At 63.3% G+C, this 15,249-nt stretch overlaps 1 protein-coding gene and 1 long non-coding RNA gene across 9 annotated transcripts in view; one reads left to right on the forward strand and one right to left on the reverse strand.

Moving 5' to 3' along the window:
- PPP1R16A (protein phosphatase 1 regulatory subunit 16A) overlaps window positions 1-14,352 on the forward strand; it is a 28,875-nt gene extending 14,523 nt beyond the window's left edge. For 2 of the 8 annotated variants that reach the window (XM_060128364.1, XM_060128366.1), the window contains exons 2-8: window positions 8,668-9,662; window positions 10,845-10,915; window positions 10,993-11,138; window positions 12,239-12,960; window positions 13,047-13,176; window positions 13,399-13,564; window positions 13,778-14,352. In XM_060128364.1, the coding sequence (XP_059984347.1) occupies window positions 9,404-9,662; window positions 10,845-10,915; window positions 10,993-11,138; window positions 12,239-12,960; window positions 13,047-13,176; window positions 13,399-13,564; window positions 13,778-14,152 (1,869 nt within the window). In that variant the 5' untranslated portion in view covers window positions 8,668-9,403 and the 3' untranslated portion in view covers window positions 14,153-14,352. Of the gene's footprint in view, window positions 1-6,399; window positions 9,663-10,844; window positions 10,916-10,992; window positions 11,139-12,238; window positions 12,961-13,046; window positions 13,177-13,398; window positions 13,565-13,777 lie in introns of those variants that run through there. The other 6 variants (XM_060128370.1, XM_060128369.1, XM_060128367.1 and 3 more) reach the window with 6 other exon arrangements.
- On the reverse strand, window positions 6,823-15,117 carry LOC132508310 (uncharacterized). The gene is made up of 3 exons (XR_009536521.1): window positions 14,315-15,117; window positions 12,924-13,087; window positions 6,823-9,652 (listed from the first exon to the last, which is right to left on the reverse strand). It is a non-coding gene; the product is annotated as an uncharacterized LOC132508310 (long non-coding RNA).
- Between the last annotated feature and the right edge of the window lie 132 nt (window positions 15,118-15,249).

A 15,249-nucleotide genomic window follows, 5' to 3' on the forward strand; every position in this document is an offset into this window, starting at 1 on the left:
GCACACAGGTGCGATCTGATCACTTGTGTCGAACGGTGTGACCACCACAGTCGAGGACCCTCGGCTGCCCTATGTGGCCCTGGCCACCTCCTTCCTCACCCCACCCCCACCCCATTGAGAATGCTGGGTGGACCGGGCCACGCAGGATGTGACTGGGGGAAGAGCAGAGCACCGTCCATATCCATCCCGGCCGTGTGCATCCGTCGTGGGCTCTTTTCATCGTTGAGGGGTGTTCTGTGGGGTGGGTGGACCGGGGTGTGGTTAACCATTCACCCAGTGAAGGACATCTGGGTCGTTTCCAGTTTATGCATGAAATTGCTCTGAAATTCACGTACAGGTCTTTGTGTGAACGTTAAGTGTTCATTCTCTGAGATAAATGCCCAAGAGTGCAGCTGCAGGGTCATATGATAAATGCATGTTTAGTTTTAAGAAACAGCAGACTGTTTTCCGAGTGGCCGTGCGCCTCCCATCCCTAGCAGCGCTGGGCGAGACCCGTCCTTGTCCCGTCCTTGCCGTCTGACGGCCACTGTGATTTCCGTTTGCATTTTCCCAGTGGCCAGTGCTGTTCCGCATCTTCTCGTGGGCTTTGCTGCCATCCGCATCCTCTTTAGTGAAATGCCTGTTCACATTTTGCCCCTTTTCTAATAGGAGTGTCTGTTTTCTCACTGCTGAGTTTTGAAACTTCTCTGTGTCCACTGGATAAAAGTCCTTTGTTCTGTTTGTGGTTTGCAAATATGTTCTCCAGGCAATAGCATGTCTTCTGGCGCACTTCACAGGGTCTTTAGCAGGACAAAACGTCTAAATTTTGATGAGGTCTATCTAATTTGTCATTTATGGACTGTGCTTTTGGTGTCCAGTCTTCATAGATGCTGTGCTGCCTCACCTTTCATGTGTAGGCTCACAGCTCACCTGGGGGTGGGGTCAAGGTGAGCTTTTGCATGTGGCTGTTCAGCTGTCCCAGCGCCATTTATTGAAAAGACTCTTTTTCTGCTGCTCTGCAGTGTCATAAATTGAATGTCTGTGCATGTGTAACTGTTTCTGGACTCCGTTCTGTTCTGTCAGTCTATTTCTCTATCCCTAAGCACTTCAGATTTGTCTCTTTTTAGGATTGTACTGACAATTCTTGCCCTTTGGCATTTCCTATTAAATGGAGAATCAGTTTGTGAATTTCAGATAGAACCAGTGGGATTTTGATTGGGATTGTATTGAATCTTAGATGAATTTGGGGGAAAATGGCATCTTTAGAGTTCAGTCTTTTGACCCCTAAGTGCAGTGTGTCCCTTTTGGTCCTTCTCTCGTGTTTCAGTAAGGTTCAGTGATTTTCTGTGTGGAGACCTTGTACATCTTTTATTAGATTTATTCCTAGACATTGATGCTTTTGGACACTTAGTATTATAAATACCATCATTACAATTTTTTATCTTCTAACTGTTGCTGGCATTTATAGATATAATAGATTTTTGTACATTAACCTTGTATCTATCAACGGGACTTCCGTGGCAGTCCAGTGGGTAAGACTCCGTGCTCCCAATGCAGGGGGCCCGGGTTCGATCCCTGGTTGGGGAACTAGATCCCGCATGCAAGCCACAACTAAGAGTCTGCATGCCACAACAAAGATCCCGCATGCCACAACTAAAACCCGGTGCAGCCAAAATAAATATTTTTTTAAAAAAACAACTTGTATCTATTACTATTACTGTGTTCTCATATTCTAATAGTTTTCTAGAACCTTTCAGGTATTTATCATACACAATATGTCATTCACAAATACGGAGTTTTTTCCTACCCTTCTTGTTCTTTTATACGTGTACGTGTGTGTGTGTGTGTGTGTGTATGTGTGTGTGTGTATATATATATATATGTATGTATGTATGTATTTTGGCTGCAGCACGCGGCTTGTAGGATCTTAGTTCCCTGACCAGGGATCAAACCTGGCCCCTCAGCAGTGAAATCGTGGAGTCCTAACCACTGGACAGGCAGGGAGTTCCCCTACCCTTCCTATTCTTATTCATTTTCTTTTTCTTGCCCAGTTGCACTGGCTAAAAGCGTTAATACAATATGAATGGAACTAGTGATAGCAGACATCCTTGTCTCCTCCAGAAGGGTTTGCTGTTGCTTGTGAATTAGGTTGGGAGCATCACTCTGCCGAGGGCAAGGGTCCAGAGGAGAGAGCTGATGCTGGGAGATTGTCCTGGAGGATCCTGGGGTGGGGCTGGAAGGCCCTGTGGGTGGGCGCAGTGGCTGGTGACTTTTCCACAGGGGTGGATGTCCTCTTCTGATGGCTTCTGTCTTGTCAGGAAACGTGTCGGTAGCTGAGTGTGAGGATGCAGAAGAGAAGGGGAGAGGGAAGCTGTAGGGTTTCCTGAAGCTTTAGCGCTGTCGTGTCTGAGTGGGGTCTTCAGTCAGCAGCTTTGCTGGTACATTCAGAGTTGGGGCCGTTGCGTTGGGCCGCGCCTGGGACTTTCTGACAAGCTCAGTGAAGTGGCAGGGCCAGGGAGCGTGTGCTGATGGGGCTTGAAGCTGCTGCTTGAGGACACGTCATCCTGGGGCTCTGGGGCGCTGGAGGCAGCAGTGACCTGGGAGGGGTGATGGGCAGGGAACCGGGTGTTGAACCGAGATGCCGGGGTGGGGTTGGGGGGTTACTGGAGGTGACAGGGTCTAGGGCGTCGTTGAGGCAGAGGATGAGGTCACTGGCAGGAAGAAGAGGTCAACACCGAGGGGCAGGGAGCTGAAGGGTGGCGCACGGGAGTTCAGGCCTGATGCAGCGGTGCGGCACGCCTCGGCAAGGGCTGGGGTGGGGGGTGGGTGCGGCCGACGGGCGATGGACGCGTCAGCCAGGACTCTTGGGGGGAGCAGGGGGAAGGGGCTGCAGGCTGCAGCAGGGAGAGGGGTCGTGGCACTTCCAGGCCTGGGGGTGAGGCGGGGAGAGAAAAAGCAGCCCCGGAGAAGGCTGGCGGGAAGGGAGCAGGGAGGAGGGGCCGCGGTCGGGGGAGAGCAAGGGCTGAGTGATGGGGCTGAGGGCATGGGGGGATGCTGGAGCCTGGCCCCGGGGGAGGGTGTCAGGACTGGGGGGCAGAGAGCAGGGTCAGGAGACCCCTTCTCTGTGCCACGTCTCTCACGAAGCCTCTCTCACCTCCCGCGCACGTCGTCTGAGACTCTCAGGAGGTGGGGCCCCCACCACGTCCGAGCCCACTGCTCCTCCGCCTCGGGGACTGCTGCTGGGCCGCCGCGAGGAGACCACCTGTGTGTCTGCAGGGCGGGCCTTGGCCGAGCAGGTCCGAGGCTTTCTACACTTGAGTAGTTACTCAGGCACGTCCTTTAGGGTTGGCGCTCTCAGCCTTTGTGGTCCAGCCGCGGGTGCCGTCCACGCTCATGTCCTACTTCCAGTTTGCATGTGTTGATTATCAGGGAGTTGAGTATCTATCTGGATGCTTCCAGGGGGATCCGTGCTCTGTCCCTGTGTGCGGCCGTCATGATTGACGTGAGGACCACTTTGTCCTGTTTATTGCAAATGTTTTTACTCAGTTGACCGTTTGTCTTTTGATTTTATAGGTTTCGTTTTGAATTGTTTTGTTTTTACAGTGCAGACATTTAACAAATCTAGTGCAGTCGGATGTATCAGTTTTCTCTTTGGTTTCTGGGTTTTGTGTCAAGCTTAGAAAGGCGTTCTTTCCCCTTTGCTGGGGTCACACAGACGGTCTTGCCTTCTTACTGCTGGCACTGCTGTGGCTTTATTTTTCCTGCGGCTGTGTCAGTGGCGCATCTGGATTGGTTCTGGTGTGAGGAGAGAGGTGGCGTCCCCTGCCGCCCACTGGAGCAGGCCTTCCCTGAGGCCCCCGCTCAGTTCTCCCGTCTGTGCCTCTGCTGACCACTCACTTGCACGCACTCTCTCCTGGGCGTCCTGCCCCTGCTCGCGTGGACGCTGCTCGGCCCGCTCCTCAGGCCTCCGTCCTCCGTCTGCCCCTCACTGGTGCTTTCCTCGCATCAGGCAGCCTGTCCTGCCCTCCGGCTGTGGCTCCTCTCCTGTCCACCGCTGCCGGGGGTGTGTGCGGGTCCTGTCGTCTCTCCTGCCAGGTCCCCCCACCCCCCAGATCCGATCACATCACTCATTTGTCTGGAAGCCTCTGAGCTCCCCGGGCCCAGGCTGAGGCCAGCTCCTCTGCTGACCCTGGCACGGGCTGGTCCTGTTAGTCCCCGCCCCCCAAGGCCGCACCCGATACCTGACAGGTGTGCTCACACCTGCCCTCCCTGAACAGAGCCCCAAATGTTGTTCCGAAGAGGTTTACCTTCACGTGGCTCAAAATCGAAACAACAGGAGTGACCCAAAGCTCTGGTGCCGCCCGCCTGCACCCCCGCCCCGCCCCCGCCCCGCCTGAGGCCCTTCCCGTAGCTTCTCTCCTGTCCTGTGTTTCTGATACAGGTTTACGTGTGTGCTCACACGGAAGTTGCTTATCATGTACAGATTTTGCACCTTTTTTCCTTCACTGAACAGTTTCTTAGTGACCTTCTCATGAGGGTGCATAGGAGGCTTCCTCATAAGCCCCTTAGGGCCTTACTTAATGACCCTTTGATAGACGTGTAGGACGAAAGGCTGCTGCAGTGAGGGGCCTGATGGTAGTGCTGTGGGATTAGCTTCTAGAACGTTCTAGAACAGGCCTGCTGGAGGCAGGTGAGTGCCCCTGGGGACAGCTGCCCTGGCCGCACCCCCAGGTCGGCTCCTCCATGGGTCCCGCACCAGTGCGAGGAGGAGCCCGCCGCCCACCCACCCAGCTGCTTGGCTCCTGGCCTCTCCGTCCTTGCTGCGCACGCCTCCCAGTGCCCCCAGCCCAGCCCGCCCCGCTGCTGCTGGCGGTGCCCCCGACCCCTCCCTGGGCCCGTCAGGTGGGCCCTCCTCCCCACCAGCGCACGTCCTGCGCCTGCTCTGAGGGCAGACCAGTTTTCCTTGTGCCCCGACCCTAGGCCACCCCCAGGCCAGGCCCGTGGGGCAGGGCTGGGGACTGCACGGCCAGACCACTGGCGGAGTGCCTGTTGTGAGCCGGACCCTGCCCTTGGGGCGTCGGGTTCCCTCCCTGAGCAGGTCCCCACCTGAGGTCCCAGCACGTGGCCCTGGGCATGGACCGGGTGGGCCCCCAGCTGGCTGGTCCTTTGCGGGACGAACGGTGCCCTTGGTGGACTTGTACCTGCGGCAGCCGGATATGCAGCGGGGATGGGAGGCTTCCCAGGTGAGCCGGGCTGGGGTGGAAGGGTGAGGGGATGGGGCAGGGGGTCGGCCAGGGGTGAAGCCCAGCTACTTGTGGTCCCCGAGCAAACAGACGCCCCGCCTGCAACGCGGCGCGGTCAGCTCTGCCTCGGCGTTTCGGCAACCAAGCCCCAGCCCCTCGCCCATGACATTTACATGCCCTCACCTGCTGACGGGCACGTTTGTGTGTGTGACTCTGCAGGATGGCGACACACACTTTGCTCTTCCCAGAGTGAGGAGCAGCTGGTCACTCCCCATCTTCTGCTGTCGTAGATAAAGCCACAAGGAAAACCAGCTCCAGCAACCCTTAAGCAGGACAGGGATGCGAAGCCCCCAGAACCTGAGGGGAGGTGGGCACCCCACTCCCCCTCCCCCGCCCCTTCATCTCTCCTTTCCTCTCTCTGAGCAAAGCACAGCCTCCCTGTCCCTGGGCGAGTGAAGGGACACTTCCCGACCCTCAAAGGCTCTGGGGTCTTGCTACGCTGTCCCTGATTCTCACAGATGCTGGGAAGTGGGCATGAGAGGCAGGACGGTGGTGTCGTCAGCAGGGCCCCACAGGTTTAGGCCTCAGTTCCCCAGGTGGGAGATGGGGATAATGACAGGGACCTGCCGGTGCTGGGGCTGGGATTGTGGTTGGGGAGGGGCCGCTGAGACACTCAGGCCAGCGTGTGTCTGTCCACACCGAGGGCCTGGGCTGGGGCCCATAAGCCGGGTGTCAGGGGTACTCTCCACAGACTCTGGACATAAGTGCCGTGGGCTCAGAGGATGAGGGGCAGTGGCCACTGTCCTTCCAGAAGGCTCCTCCCACCTCAGCCCCACACTCCCATGCAGCGCCCCAGGCATGGAGCTGAGAAGTGGAAAAATCATCCAGATTATCTCTGTTTGACATTCCAGGGAGGCTTGGGGCAGGATTTGTGGACTGAGGCGGCAGCCACCCTGCTTGGCCCCCTTGGCCTGGGTGTGGTGCGGTGGGCAGTTGTTGGGACTCCACTGAGCTGTCCTGGCCTCTGTGGCTCAGCTGAGGGGTGAGTCTTGCAGCTTGGGGGGACCGTTCCTGGACTGCGTGGCTAGGAGGAGGCGGAAGAGTGGGGCTTGAGGAGGGGGGACAGGCGGAGAGCTCAGACTCAGCCTGGGGGGGCCGGGGGCTGGGCACTGTGCTGCCCCCCGTGGAGACTGTTTCAGGGTGGGCGCCCACTGCAGCGGGGTCCTGACACTCCCTGGGGTCACCTTTCTCTCAGAGGAGGCAGTCCAGCGGCCCAAGGACCCGCCCAAGGTCACATGCAGACTGTCCTCAGGCAGCTTCCAGCAAGGAGTGCTGCTAAAGGGGCCCAGAGGGGCCCTGGGGCCCCCAGAGTAGGGGGCTGAGGACCCGGTTGAGCTGCTGCAGCCCAGCAGGAGACCAGAGTCTCCAGTGTGCAGTGCCCGGGCCGTTGGGGGCCCACAGGGAGCAGGTCTCTATCCTGAGCCCCGTGCTGCCTGGGGCACAGGGGTGGGCCTGGGTGAGCCTTCAGATCCTGCCCCACATGTATGTTCATGGGTGGCTTTCAAAATAAGAAAACAACAGCTAGAAAACACAACATCTGTTCAATTTGAAAAGCTGGTGGTTACTCTATTTTAGGTTGTTTTCTGTCCCCTACCCTGCTCCCCCGCATGCAGGGGTCTTAGCTCCCCGATGAGGGAATCGAACCCGTGCAGTGGAACCATGCAGTCCTACCCACTGGGCCATCAGGGAAGTCCCCTCTAGGGGAATTTCTGTAGGACGTGGGCGTCAGAATCTCTTTTCTTCCATAAAATGATGGGGTAGATGACATCTCCTAAATCTTGTCAAACTTAACAAAATCGGGCTGTGGCTCTGATGTTGGCGCCCACTTGGAGAAGATGGTCACTGAGGCCCTGTGAGCCCGCTCTGCTGTGGAGCCTTGGCCTGCAGGGGACCTCCTCCCTCGTGGACAGGTGGGGGCAGCATCCTCTGTGACGGGGTCGGGGGTGGCCCTGGGCAGAGTGCGTTGCTCCTCCTTCCCGCGTCTCTTGGGGCAGGCTCTTCAGAGACCTACCCCAGACAGGTGAAGATCCCATGTGTGGGCTGCAGGGAGTCCCAGCTCCCTCCAGGGGAACCTGAGGCTGCCTGTGAGTGGCCAGCAGGGAGGGAGAGTCTTACAGACCAGTGAAAGCCCTGCCACGCCTTGGGTTTGGTCTGGGATCCACCCCCAGCCTAATGGGTGGGGAGTTGCCACGGTGCCTGCAGGCCTCCTGCCTGTCTCGGTCAGGGCAGAGGTGGGACCTGGGGGATCCAGGCAGGGGGGCTAGGCAGCTCATCTGCAGAGGTGGCCAGCTGGGGGCTGTCCGCCTGGAGGGCTCTTTCCTGTCCCCTGGTAGCCTCTGAGGCCTGGCTCGCAGAGCGGATAGCTGGAGTACCAGCAAAGTCCAGGGCGAGGCAGAGCTGTAATGCGAGGCTCCCAACACACTGGGGGTCCCGGGGCAGGAGGGACCTGACCTCACTTGATCTGGCCCAGGACAGTCCCCCTCCAGAAAGAAGGGGGCACTCACTGAGATCCCTGAGTACAAGTCTGGCCAGAAGAAGCCTGGGTCAGTCTCTAGATGGCCACAAGGTCTGGCCGAGTGGGAACGGGGACTCCCGGTGGGCAGGCTGAGCTGCCGGTGGGTACCTTCTAGGTGGAGCATGGCCATGGCCTCCCGAGGAGTGTCCTGGGACCATGCCTAGTGAGCACACCAGGCGTGCTGCGCAGGACGGGCCATGGTGGGGACTGTGGGGCTGTGCCCCAGCCCAGCTGCCGGCCCACCTGTCTGTCAGGCAGGCCACCTGCGCCTGCGTTCACACAACCAGGGCTTGGACCGCCGCCCAGGATGGCAGAGGGAAGCAAAGCACCGAGTGGCCTGAGCTAGAAACAGAAAGCCCGGCGAGGAAGAGGCCCAGACTCGGGTGTTGAGGAGCTGGGGTGCGGGGCAGGCCAGGCCAGGCCCTCCGCCCTCCGCAGCTGTGGCCGAGCAGCAGGGCGGCCCGGTGTCCAGGCGGCAGGGCCTGCTCTCGGGAAGGCCTAGGCCGCACAGCGCTCGGGGAGTCCGGGAGAGCCCAAGGAGAAGGTGACCTTGGCCAGCCGGCCCGGCCCAGGGCGCACAGGTCAGGGGCGCTGCGGGGCAAGGGCTGAGCCGGAGGCCTCGAGGGGCCGCCTCTCAGGAAGGCCGCAGCGAGCTGGCAGTGCCAGCCCTGCGCCCCTCTCTCAGCCGCACAGCCTGCAGGCCCTTGCTGGAAACGGCGGGCGAGCGTGTGGGCCAGACTGCGGGCACTGCCAGCCCCCTCCCCTCCGCCAGGATCTCCCGGGCAGGGCTCGCCCTCACACAGGGCGGGGCTCCGGGTGGAGCCGTCGCCGCCGGCTGGCCTTGACGCGCTTCCTGCTTCCTCCTCTCAGGCCAGCGGGAGCGCCTGCCGTGCACAGCTGGGCCGCCGGCTCCTGCGAAGGGGACGCCTTCCTGAAGACACAGTTGCCAGGCCCGCTGTACCCTCGGTGCCCTGGCCGCTTAGAGAGCCTCGGCCCCAGGCGCTGGGGGCCGGACCCTGGGACTCTGGACACACGCCCGCCCGGGCCCCCTGTGGCCACACCTCCTCGTTAGCACCGACCCCAGAAGGCTGGGGGTGTGGGGAGGGAAGGCCCCCGCCATGGCTGCTCCTAGACCCCACCTGGTCCCCTAAGGCCTGTTAGGTGAGAGGGGCTTTTAGGGCTCCCGGGGCCTCTGCCCCTTGCCCTGGCCTCCTCTTCCCCTCGGCAAGGCGCCAGCGAGCTGCAACTCCGTTATCTGGGTCATTAGCTTCAGACCCTGAACTGAGGCTGGCCGGGTCCAGGACGAGGGAGGGAGGCCTTGTCCATCGAGCAGCCGAGGTGCCAGGGCCCTGGGAGGCCGGCTGCAGGCGCCCTCCCTTGCTGCCCTTTCTGCCTGGGGCCCGGGCCCCTCATGGCTGCCCGGGTCTGGTCACAGCGGGGGGCCTCCTGACCCAGCCTTGCCAGGGGCAGAGGACACTGAGCCTTAGAGAGGGGATGCCCCCCAGGGCGCCAGTCCAGCCAGCTGCCCCGCCTCGCAGGCCCAGCCTGGCCCCCGCGCTTCCCCGTCCGGTGCCCCCAGCAGCCCCCCTGGCAGGCAGCCCCCGCCATGGCCGAGCACCTGGAGCTGCTGGCAGAGATGCCCACGGTGGGCAGGATGAGCACACAGGAGCGGCTGAAGCACGCCCAGAAGCGACGTGCCCAGCAGGTGAAGATGTGGGCCCAGGCCGAGAAGGAGGCCCATGGCAGGAGGGGCCAGCGGACGCAGTCACAGAAGGAGGCGGCCGACGGCCGGCCACAGAAGCGGGTCCTCTTCCCCCCAAGCGTTGCCCTTCTGGAGGCGGCTGCCCGGAATGACCTGGAGGAAGGCGAGTGTGGGCCAGCCATGCACGGCAGGCAGCCCTGTCCCTGTCCCCCGGCGCAGGCCTCGAGAGGTCCGCCAAGGGCGAGGCCCAGCGTCCTTAGCCACAGACCCCAAGTGGTGGGAGCCCCAGGGTAGCCCTCACAGGCCAGCCTGCGGAGGCTCCTGCAGTGAAGGTGAGGCCTGAGGGGGTGGGCGGGGGCCCTGGGTGGGCTGGGAGCCGCCCAGTCTTCGCCGCCTCTGGCCAGGGCGCTGGGCTTTGCTCTGGACACCTGCTTGCCTAGGTCCTGAGCCTCCATACAGGAGTACGGTGGAGCCCACCTGGGCAGGTTAGAGCACGGGGAGTGGGGCTCCCCGTACGGCCTGGCTCCCTCGATGCCTGCCCCTGGCTCTGCCTCTGAGTTCTCACTTCTTCCCAACAGAACCTTCCCAGACAACAGGCCTGAACTTTGGTCAGGCTTCCTGTTCCTTTCCTGTGCCCACATGCTCACAGCCCCTCTGCTCTCCTGGGAGGCTCCCGAGGGCGCCTTCTGCCTCCCTCCAGGGCAGAGGCCTCTGCCGTAGAAGCTGGGGTGCAGAGGGCAAGGAGGGGCAGGGTGTGCCCCAGGCCGGTGCATGGGAGCTGCGGGGAGGGTGCAGCCAGGGAGGGCCAGGCCCGGGCACCTTGGGCCCACACTCTTGGCTACAGCGGTGCAGGGCTGGGGGGCTGCAAGTGCCAGAGAAGGGGTGTGTGTGTGAGTGTGTGTGGGGGGGGTGTGAGTGTGTGTGTGTGTGAGTGTGTGTGTGTGTGTGTGTGTGTGAGAGAGAGCAAGAGAGGAAGGCTGGGGGAAGCATGGGACCTGACAGGGATGGCTGACAGAAGGTACCAGCACCCAGGCCCGGGGGACGACAGTGGAGGTGGCTGTCACACAGGAGGGCCCTAGTGCCATGACTCAGGAGGGCGCCCTGCTGGAAGGTAGAGGCAGAGTGCTGCTGTCTGTACCCCACTTAGGGGCCCAGCTCCTGAGCCCTCGGCCTGGGCTCTGGTGTCCCTCCTGCCACCTGTACCACCGCCTCTCTCCCCGTCCTCTGCTCTCCCAGCTACACACAGCCGTCAGCCCAGGTACCCCAGGTGCAGAGACCTGAGCAGGATGGCGCTGGCCTGTGGTGGGACTCCTGTGCCCTGAACGCGCCCCCCTCCTCTCTGCAGTCCGTCAGTTCCTCGAGAGTGGGGTCAGCCCTGACCTGGCCAATGAGGACGGCCTGACCGCCCTGCATCAGGTCAGCCTCGCTGAGGGTGCGAGGAGAGGACGGGGCCCCGGCCCGCGGCTCGGGCACTCAGGCCACGTGCTTTGCAGAGCTGCATTGATGACTTCCGGGAGATGGTGCAGCAGCTCCTGGAGGCTGGGGCCAAGGTCAATGCCCGTGACAGTGAGTGCTGGACACCCTTGCACGCCGCGGCCACCTGTGGCCACCTGCACCTGGTGGAGCTGCTCATTGCTGGGTAGGGCCCGCTGGGAGCAGGTGTGGCTGGAGTGGGCGTCTCTATCAGGGAGGGGCTGCAGCTGGGCCAGGGCCAGGCAGGACCTTCCTTGCAGTGGGTAGTTCATCTGGAGACAGCGCCCAGGCATCTCATCTCTGTGGGAAAGTGTGCCTGGACCCTGGCCTCCTGTGTTCCCACTGACCTTTGCTTACCCTGCCGCACCCTGGCGTGCAGAGCGGGACCTGGGCCGAGACCACGGATGCTGCCACCCCAAGGGAACTAGCACGTATGCAGGGCAGTGTGGTCCTCCGCCTGCCAGGCTGCTCACACCACGAAGAGCGTGGAACTCCTTGAGGACAGGCCTTGACCTGCTCTGGTCTCCTGGCCTTCCCAGGGTCTGCATAGAGAAATGCCGTTCTGGTCAGAGCCACGAGGGAGAAATTGGCAAGGGGATACCTGGACACAGGTGGGGCCGTTAACAAGGAGGGCAGAGCAGGGCTGTGCTCCTGAACAGCCGCCTTGGTGAATGGAGAGGGTGGTCAGCTTCGCCAGGACCCAGGAGTCCCCCGCTGGCTGGCCGTGGAGCAGTCTGGGCAACACTGGTGGGTGTGGGGGTGGATGGCAGTGGCTCCCGTTTGCACACAGATGCCTTGGAGTGGGACGGGCTGGGTGTGCAGCGTCACAGGGCAGCAAGGGGGTGCGCACAGGCGGCCCCTAGCCCCACTCCATGCCCCTCCACAGTGGGTATCCAGCCTTGTGTTTCGGGCCCTCCTTCAGCTCCCCACAGTGCTCTCCTGACACCCAGGCTCTCTCCCCACCACCTTCTGCTGCCTGGGGCCCCCAGAGTCTTGGCACCCCCTCGTGGCAAGTGGGCCCACTGTACATGTTCATGGGGGCAGAGGGGTGCCAAGAACCTGAAAAATCAGACTTGGTGGAGACTGCAGGACAGCCCACCTGGCCCCAGGACAGCACCCAGGGCCAAGGGGCCGCCTCTCACTGCGGCAGGTGAGGTCTGGGCCCCTCTGAGGCAGCCCTAGGTGGAAGGCCTCTGAGAGGGTCCTGGGGGCCTACGCTGGCGGAGAAGGGCCCTGTGACCAGCGCCCCATCCACCCTTCCCGCAGTGGTGCCGACCTCCTGGCAGTCAACACGGACGGGAACATGCCCTATGACCTGTGTGAGGACGAGCAGACACTGGACTGCCTGGAGACGGCCATGGCCAGCCGTGGTGAGTGCAGCCCTGCCTGCCTGCCAGGGCAGCAGGGCGCAGGGCGCGGCGGGTGGTGTGCTGGGGGTGGAGCCCTGAGCCCGCTGCCCCGCAGGCATCACCCAGGACAGCATCGAGCGGGCCCGGGCCTTGCCCGAGCTGCATATGCTGGAGGACATCCGGAGCCTGCTGCAGGAGGGGGCAGACCTCAATGCCCCCCGGGACCACGGCGCCACGCTGGTGAGGACGGGGCCACGCGGGACGCAGGCAGGGGAGGCTGCTGCCGGGACGCAGGCAGGGGAGCCTGCTGCCGGCCGAACCAGGGCCGGGACTCAGGGGCCGGCGGTTTGCCTGCAGCTACACATCGCCGCAGCCAGCGGGTTCGGCGAGGCGGCTGCCCTGCTGCTGGAACACGGGGCCAGCCTGAGCACCAAGGACCGCGACGGCTGGGAGCCGCTGCACGCAGCGGCCTACTGGGGCCAGGTGAGCACCTGCGGGGCGGTGGGGCCGGGCGGGCTCGGCGGCTCCGCAGGCTTCAGCAGCCCGGGCTCGCCGGCCCACAGGTGCAGCTGGTGGAGCTGCTCGTGGCACACGGGGCTGACCTGAACGGCAAATCCCTGATGGAAGAGACGCCTCTCGGTGAGCCTGGGGCCGCATCCTCCCGGTGTAGGGCACGGGCGGGCGGGCGGGCGGGCGCCTGTGACCCTCTGGCCACTCCTCCTCAGACGTGTGCGGGGACGAGGAGGTGCGGGCCAAGCTGCTGGAGCTGAAACACAAGCACGACGCGCTCCTGCGCGCCCAGGGCCGCCAGCGTTCTCTGCTGCGTCGACGCACCTCTAGTGCCGGCAGCCGGGGGTAAGTGCCCGCCCCTCCCACCAGGCCCCCGCGGGCCCGCCCAGTGCCCCACCCCCGGGCCCTCAGCCCCCCTCTGCCCTCCCCTCGCCCCTTGGGCTCTGCCCCGGGCTTGGTCCCTGCTGATGTCAGCTGGCAGGCCTCCGTGCCCGCCGGAGCTCGGGGCAGAGTCCGCAGGGAAGGCGGTGTCACCCCCCCCCACTCCTCCTGCCCGCCCCCTCCCAGGAAGGTGGTGAGGCGGGTGAGCCTGACCCAGCGCACCAGCCTGTACCGCAAGGAGCACGCCCAGGAGGCCATCGTATGGCAACAGCCCCCGCCTACCAGCCCGGAGCCGTCAGAGGAGGATGAGGACCGCCAGACAGACGCGGAGCTCCGGCGGCCGCCCCCCGAAGTGAGCCCCGCCCAGCCGTGCCCCGCCTCCCTCCGTACCAGCCTCAGGAGCTGGTGGGACCAGTGGCCCTGCCCCCATATGCAAGACTCGCGCCCCGTGGGCGTCAGCTGCCGCCCCCACCCGCGTTTCTGCCCTTGGACCGCCACGCAGCCCGGGACCCCAGGCCAGAGGGGACCCTCCTGATGGCCTCCGGGGCCTGTGCTCCCCACACAGGAGGAGGACCCAGAGGCGGCCAGGCAGCACAACGGCCGAGTGGGGGCGCCCCCCGGGCGGCACCTGTACTCCAAGCGGCTGGACCGAAGTGTCTCCTACCAGCTGAGCTCCCTGGAGAACACCACCCCTGACGCCCTGGTCCAGGCCAAGGCCCCCCACACCCTGGCAGAGCTGAAGCGTCAGCGGGCTGCCGCTAAGCTGCAGCGACCCCCGCCTGAGGGGCTCGGGGCCGCTGAGTCTGAACTGCCTGTGGACACTGCGACCCCCCAGCTGGAGTGTGGCTGTGGGGCTGGAGGAGACCCACCCCTGCTCAGACTCACAGCCCCCTCAGAAGCAGCCCGCGTGGAGAAGAGGCCGTGCTGCCTGCTCATGTGAGGGGCTGGCGCCTGGGCGGCCAAGGCCCCACTGCCAGGCCCAGGGCCGCTGCTCTGCGTGCCGCAACGTGTGTTCCGGGCTAGGCTGCCAGCCTCCTCCTTCCTTGGGGACGGACCTGTGGCAGAGGCTGTACCTGGGAAACACCTGGCTGCGGAGACCTACTTTCATTCTGTGACTCTCAATAAAGGGCCGTTCCGCCACCTGCCCTGTCGTGTGTCTCAGCTGGGCCGCCACCGCCATGGTGGGGAGCTGCCGTGTTGCCGGGCCTGGGTGCGCCTGGCCCTGTGAGCACCTAAGGGCTGTGGGCACGTGCTGGGGCTTGCTTGTGGTGCCCAGCCCCTGTGTGGGCGTGAGGCCCACGGCCCCTGGCAAGAGGCCGAGTGCTTCTTGCACCCTGCCTCCCCAGCCTCCTGGAGACGACTCTGCAATTCTTTGCTTTCTTGAGGGTGAACAGGGAGCTTCAGAAGGACACTCCTTGTTGGCCAGGGCTGGGGGTGTCCATGCTGGAGGGGCAGGGATCCTGGCTTGGAAAAGGAGAGGGTATTTTCCGTAAGACTCTTGGGCAACAGCCAGAGGGTCAGAGCGCTACCAGGCTGGCGTTGGAAGCCTCCCTGGTGGGGGGCGGGTTCCCCGTTCCTGGCGTGCGGCCCCGATCTCGGGGCCTGGCTGCCAGCTTCTGCTCAGGCCGGCAAGCAGGGCCTGCTGAGGCTCTGAGCTGACCGGGCACGATGTGTCAGGGTGACAGGGCCCCTTCGGGGCCTCACTGGGGAGGGCTGGGGCACTGCCAGCTCATCTGTCCAGGGCAGGTTGCTTGGCATGGCCACCAGTGCTGGGTGGCATGGGCTTGGGTCACCCTCTCCGCTGGACATTGACCCGGCCAGCCCAGTGTCCACAGGCCCCCCCCCCCGTCCCTGAGCATCCGCGGTTGGAGGGGTGTCCTCCGCACAGCGGTGGGGGTGGGGCCGCGGGGGGCTGCTGGTTACATTTCGAGTGTGGGGCGGCGCACTGCCCAAGGCCCACTTGCCGCCACAGCTGCCAGGGGGCGGGCGGGGCCTGGCTCTGCCTGCGGCTGGGCCCATATTAACCTGGCCTCCAGC

This window comes from Lagenorhynchus albirostris, chromosome 17 (assembly GCF_949774975.1).
Source record: "Lagenorhynchus albirostris chromosome 17, mLagAlb1.1, whole genome shotgun sequence".
In the NCBI taxonomy this organism is placed as follows: domain Eukaryota; kingdom Metazoa; phylum Chordata; class Mammalia; order Artiodactyla; family Delphinidae; genus Lagenorhynchus; species Lagenorhynchus albirostris.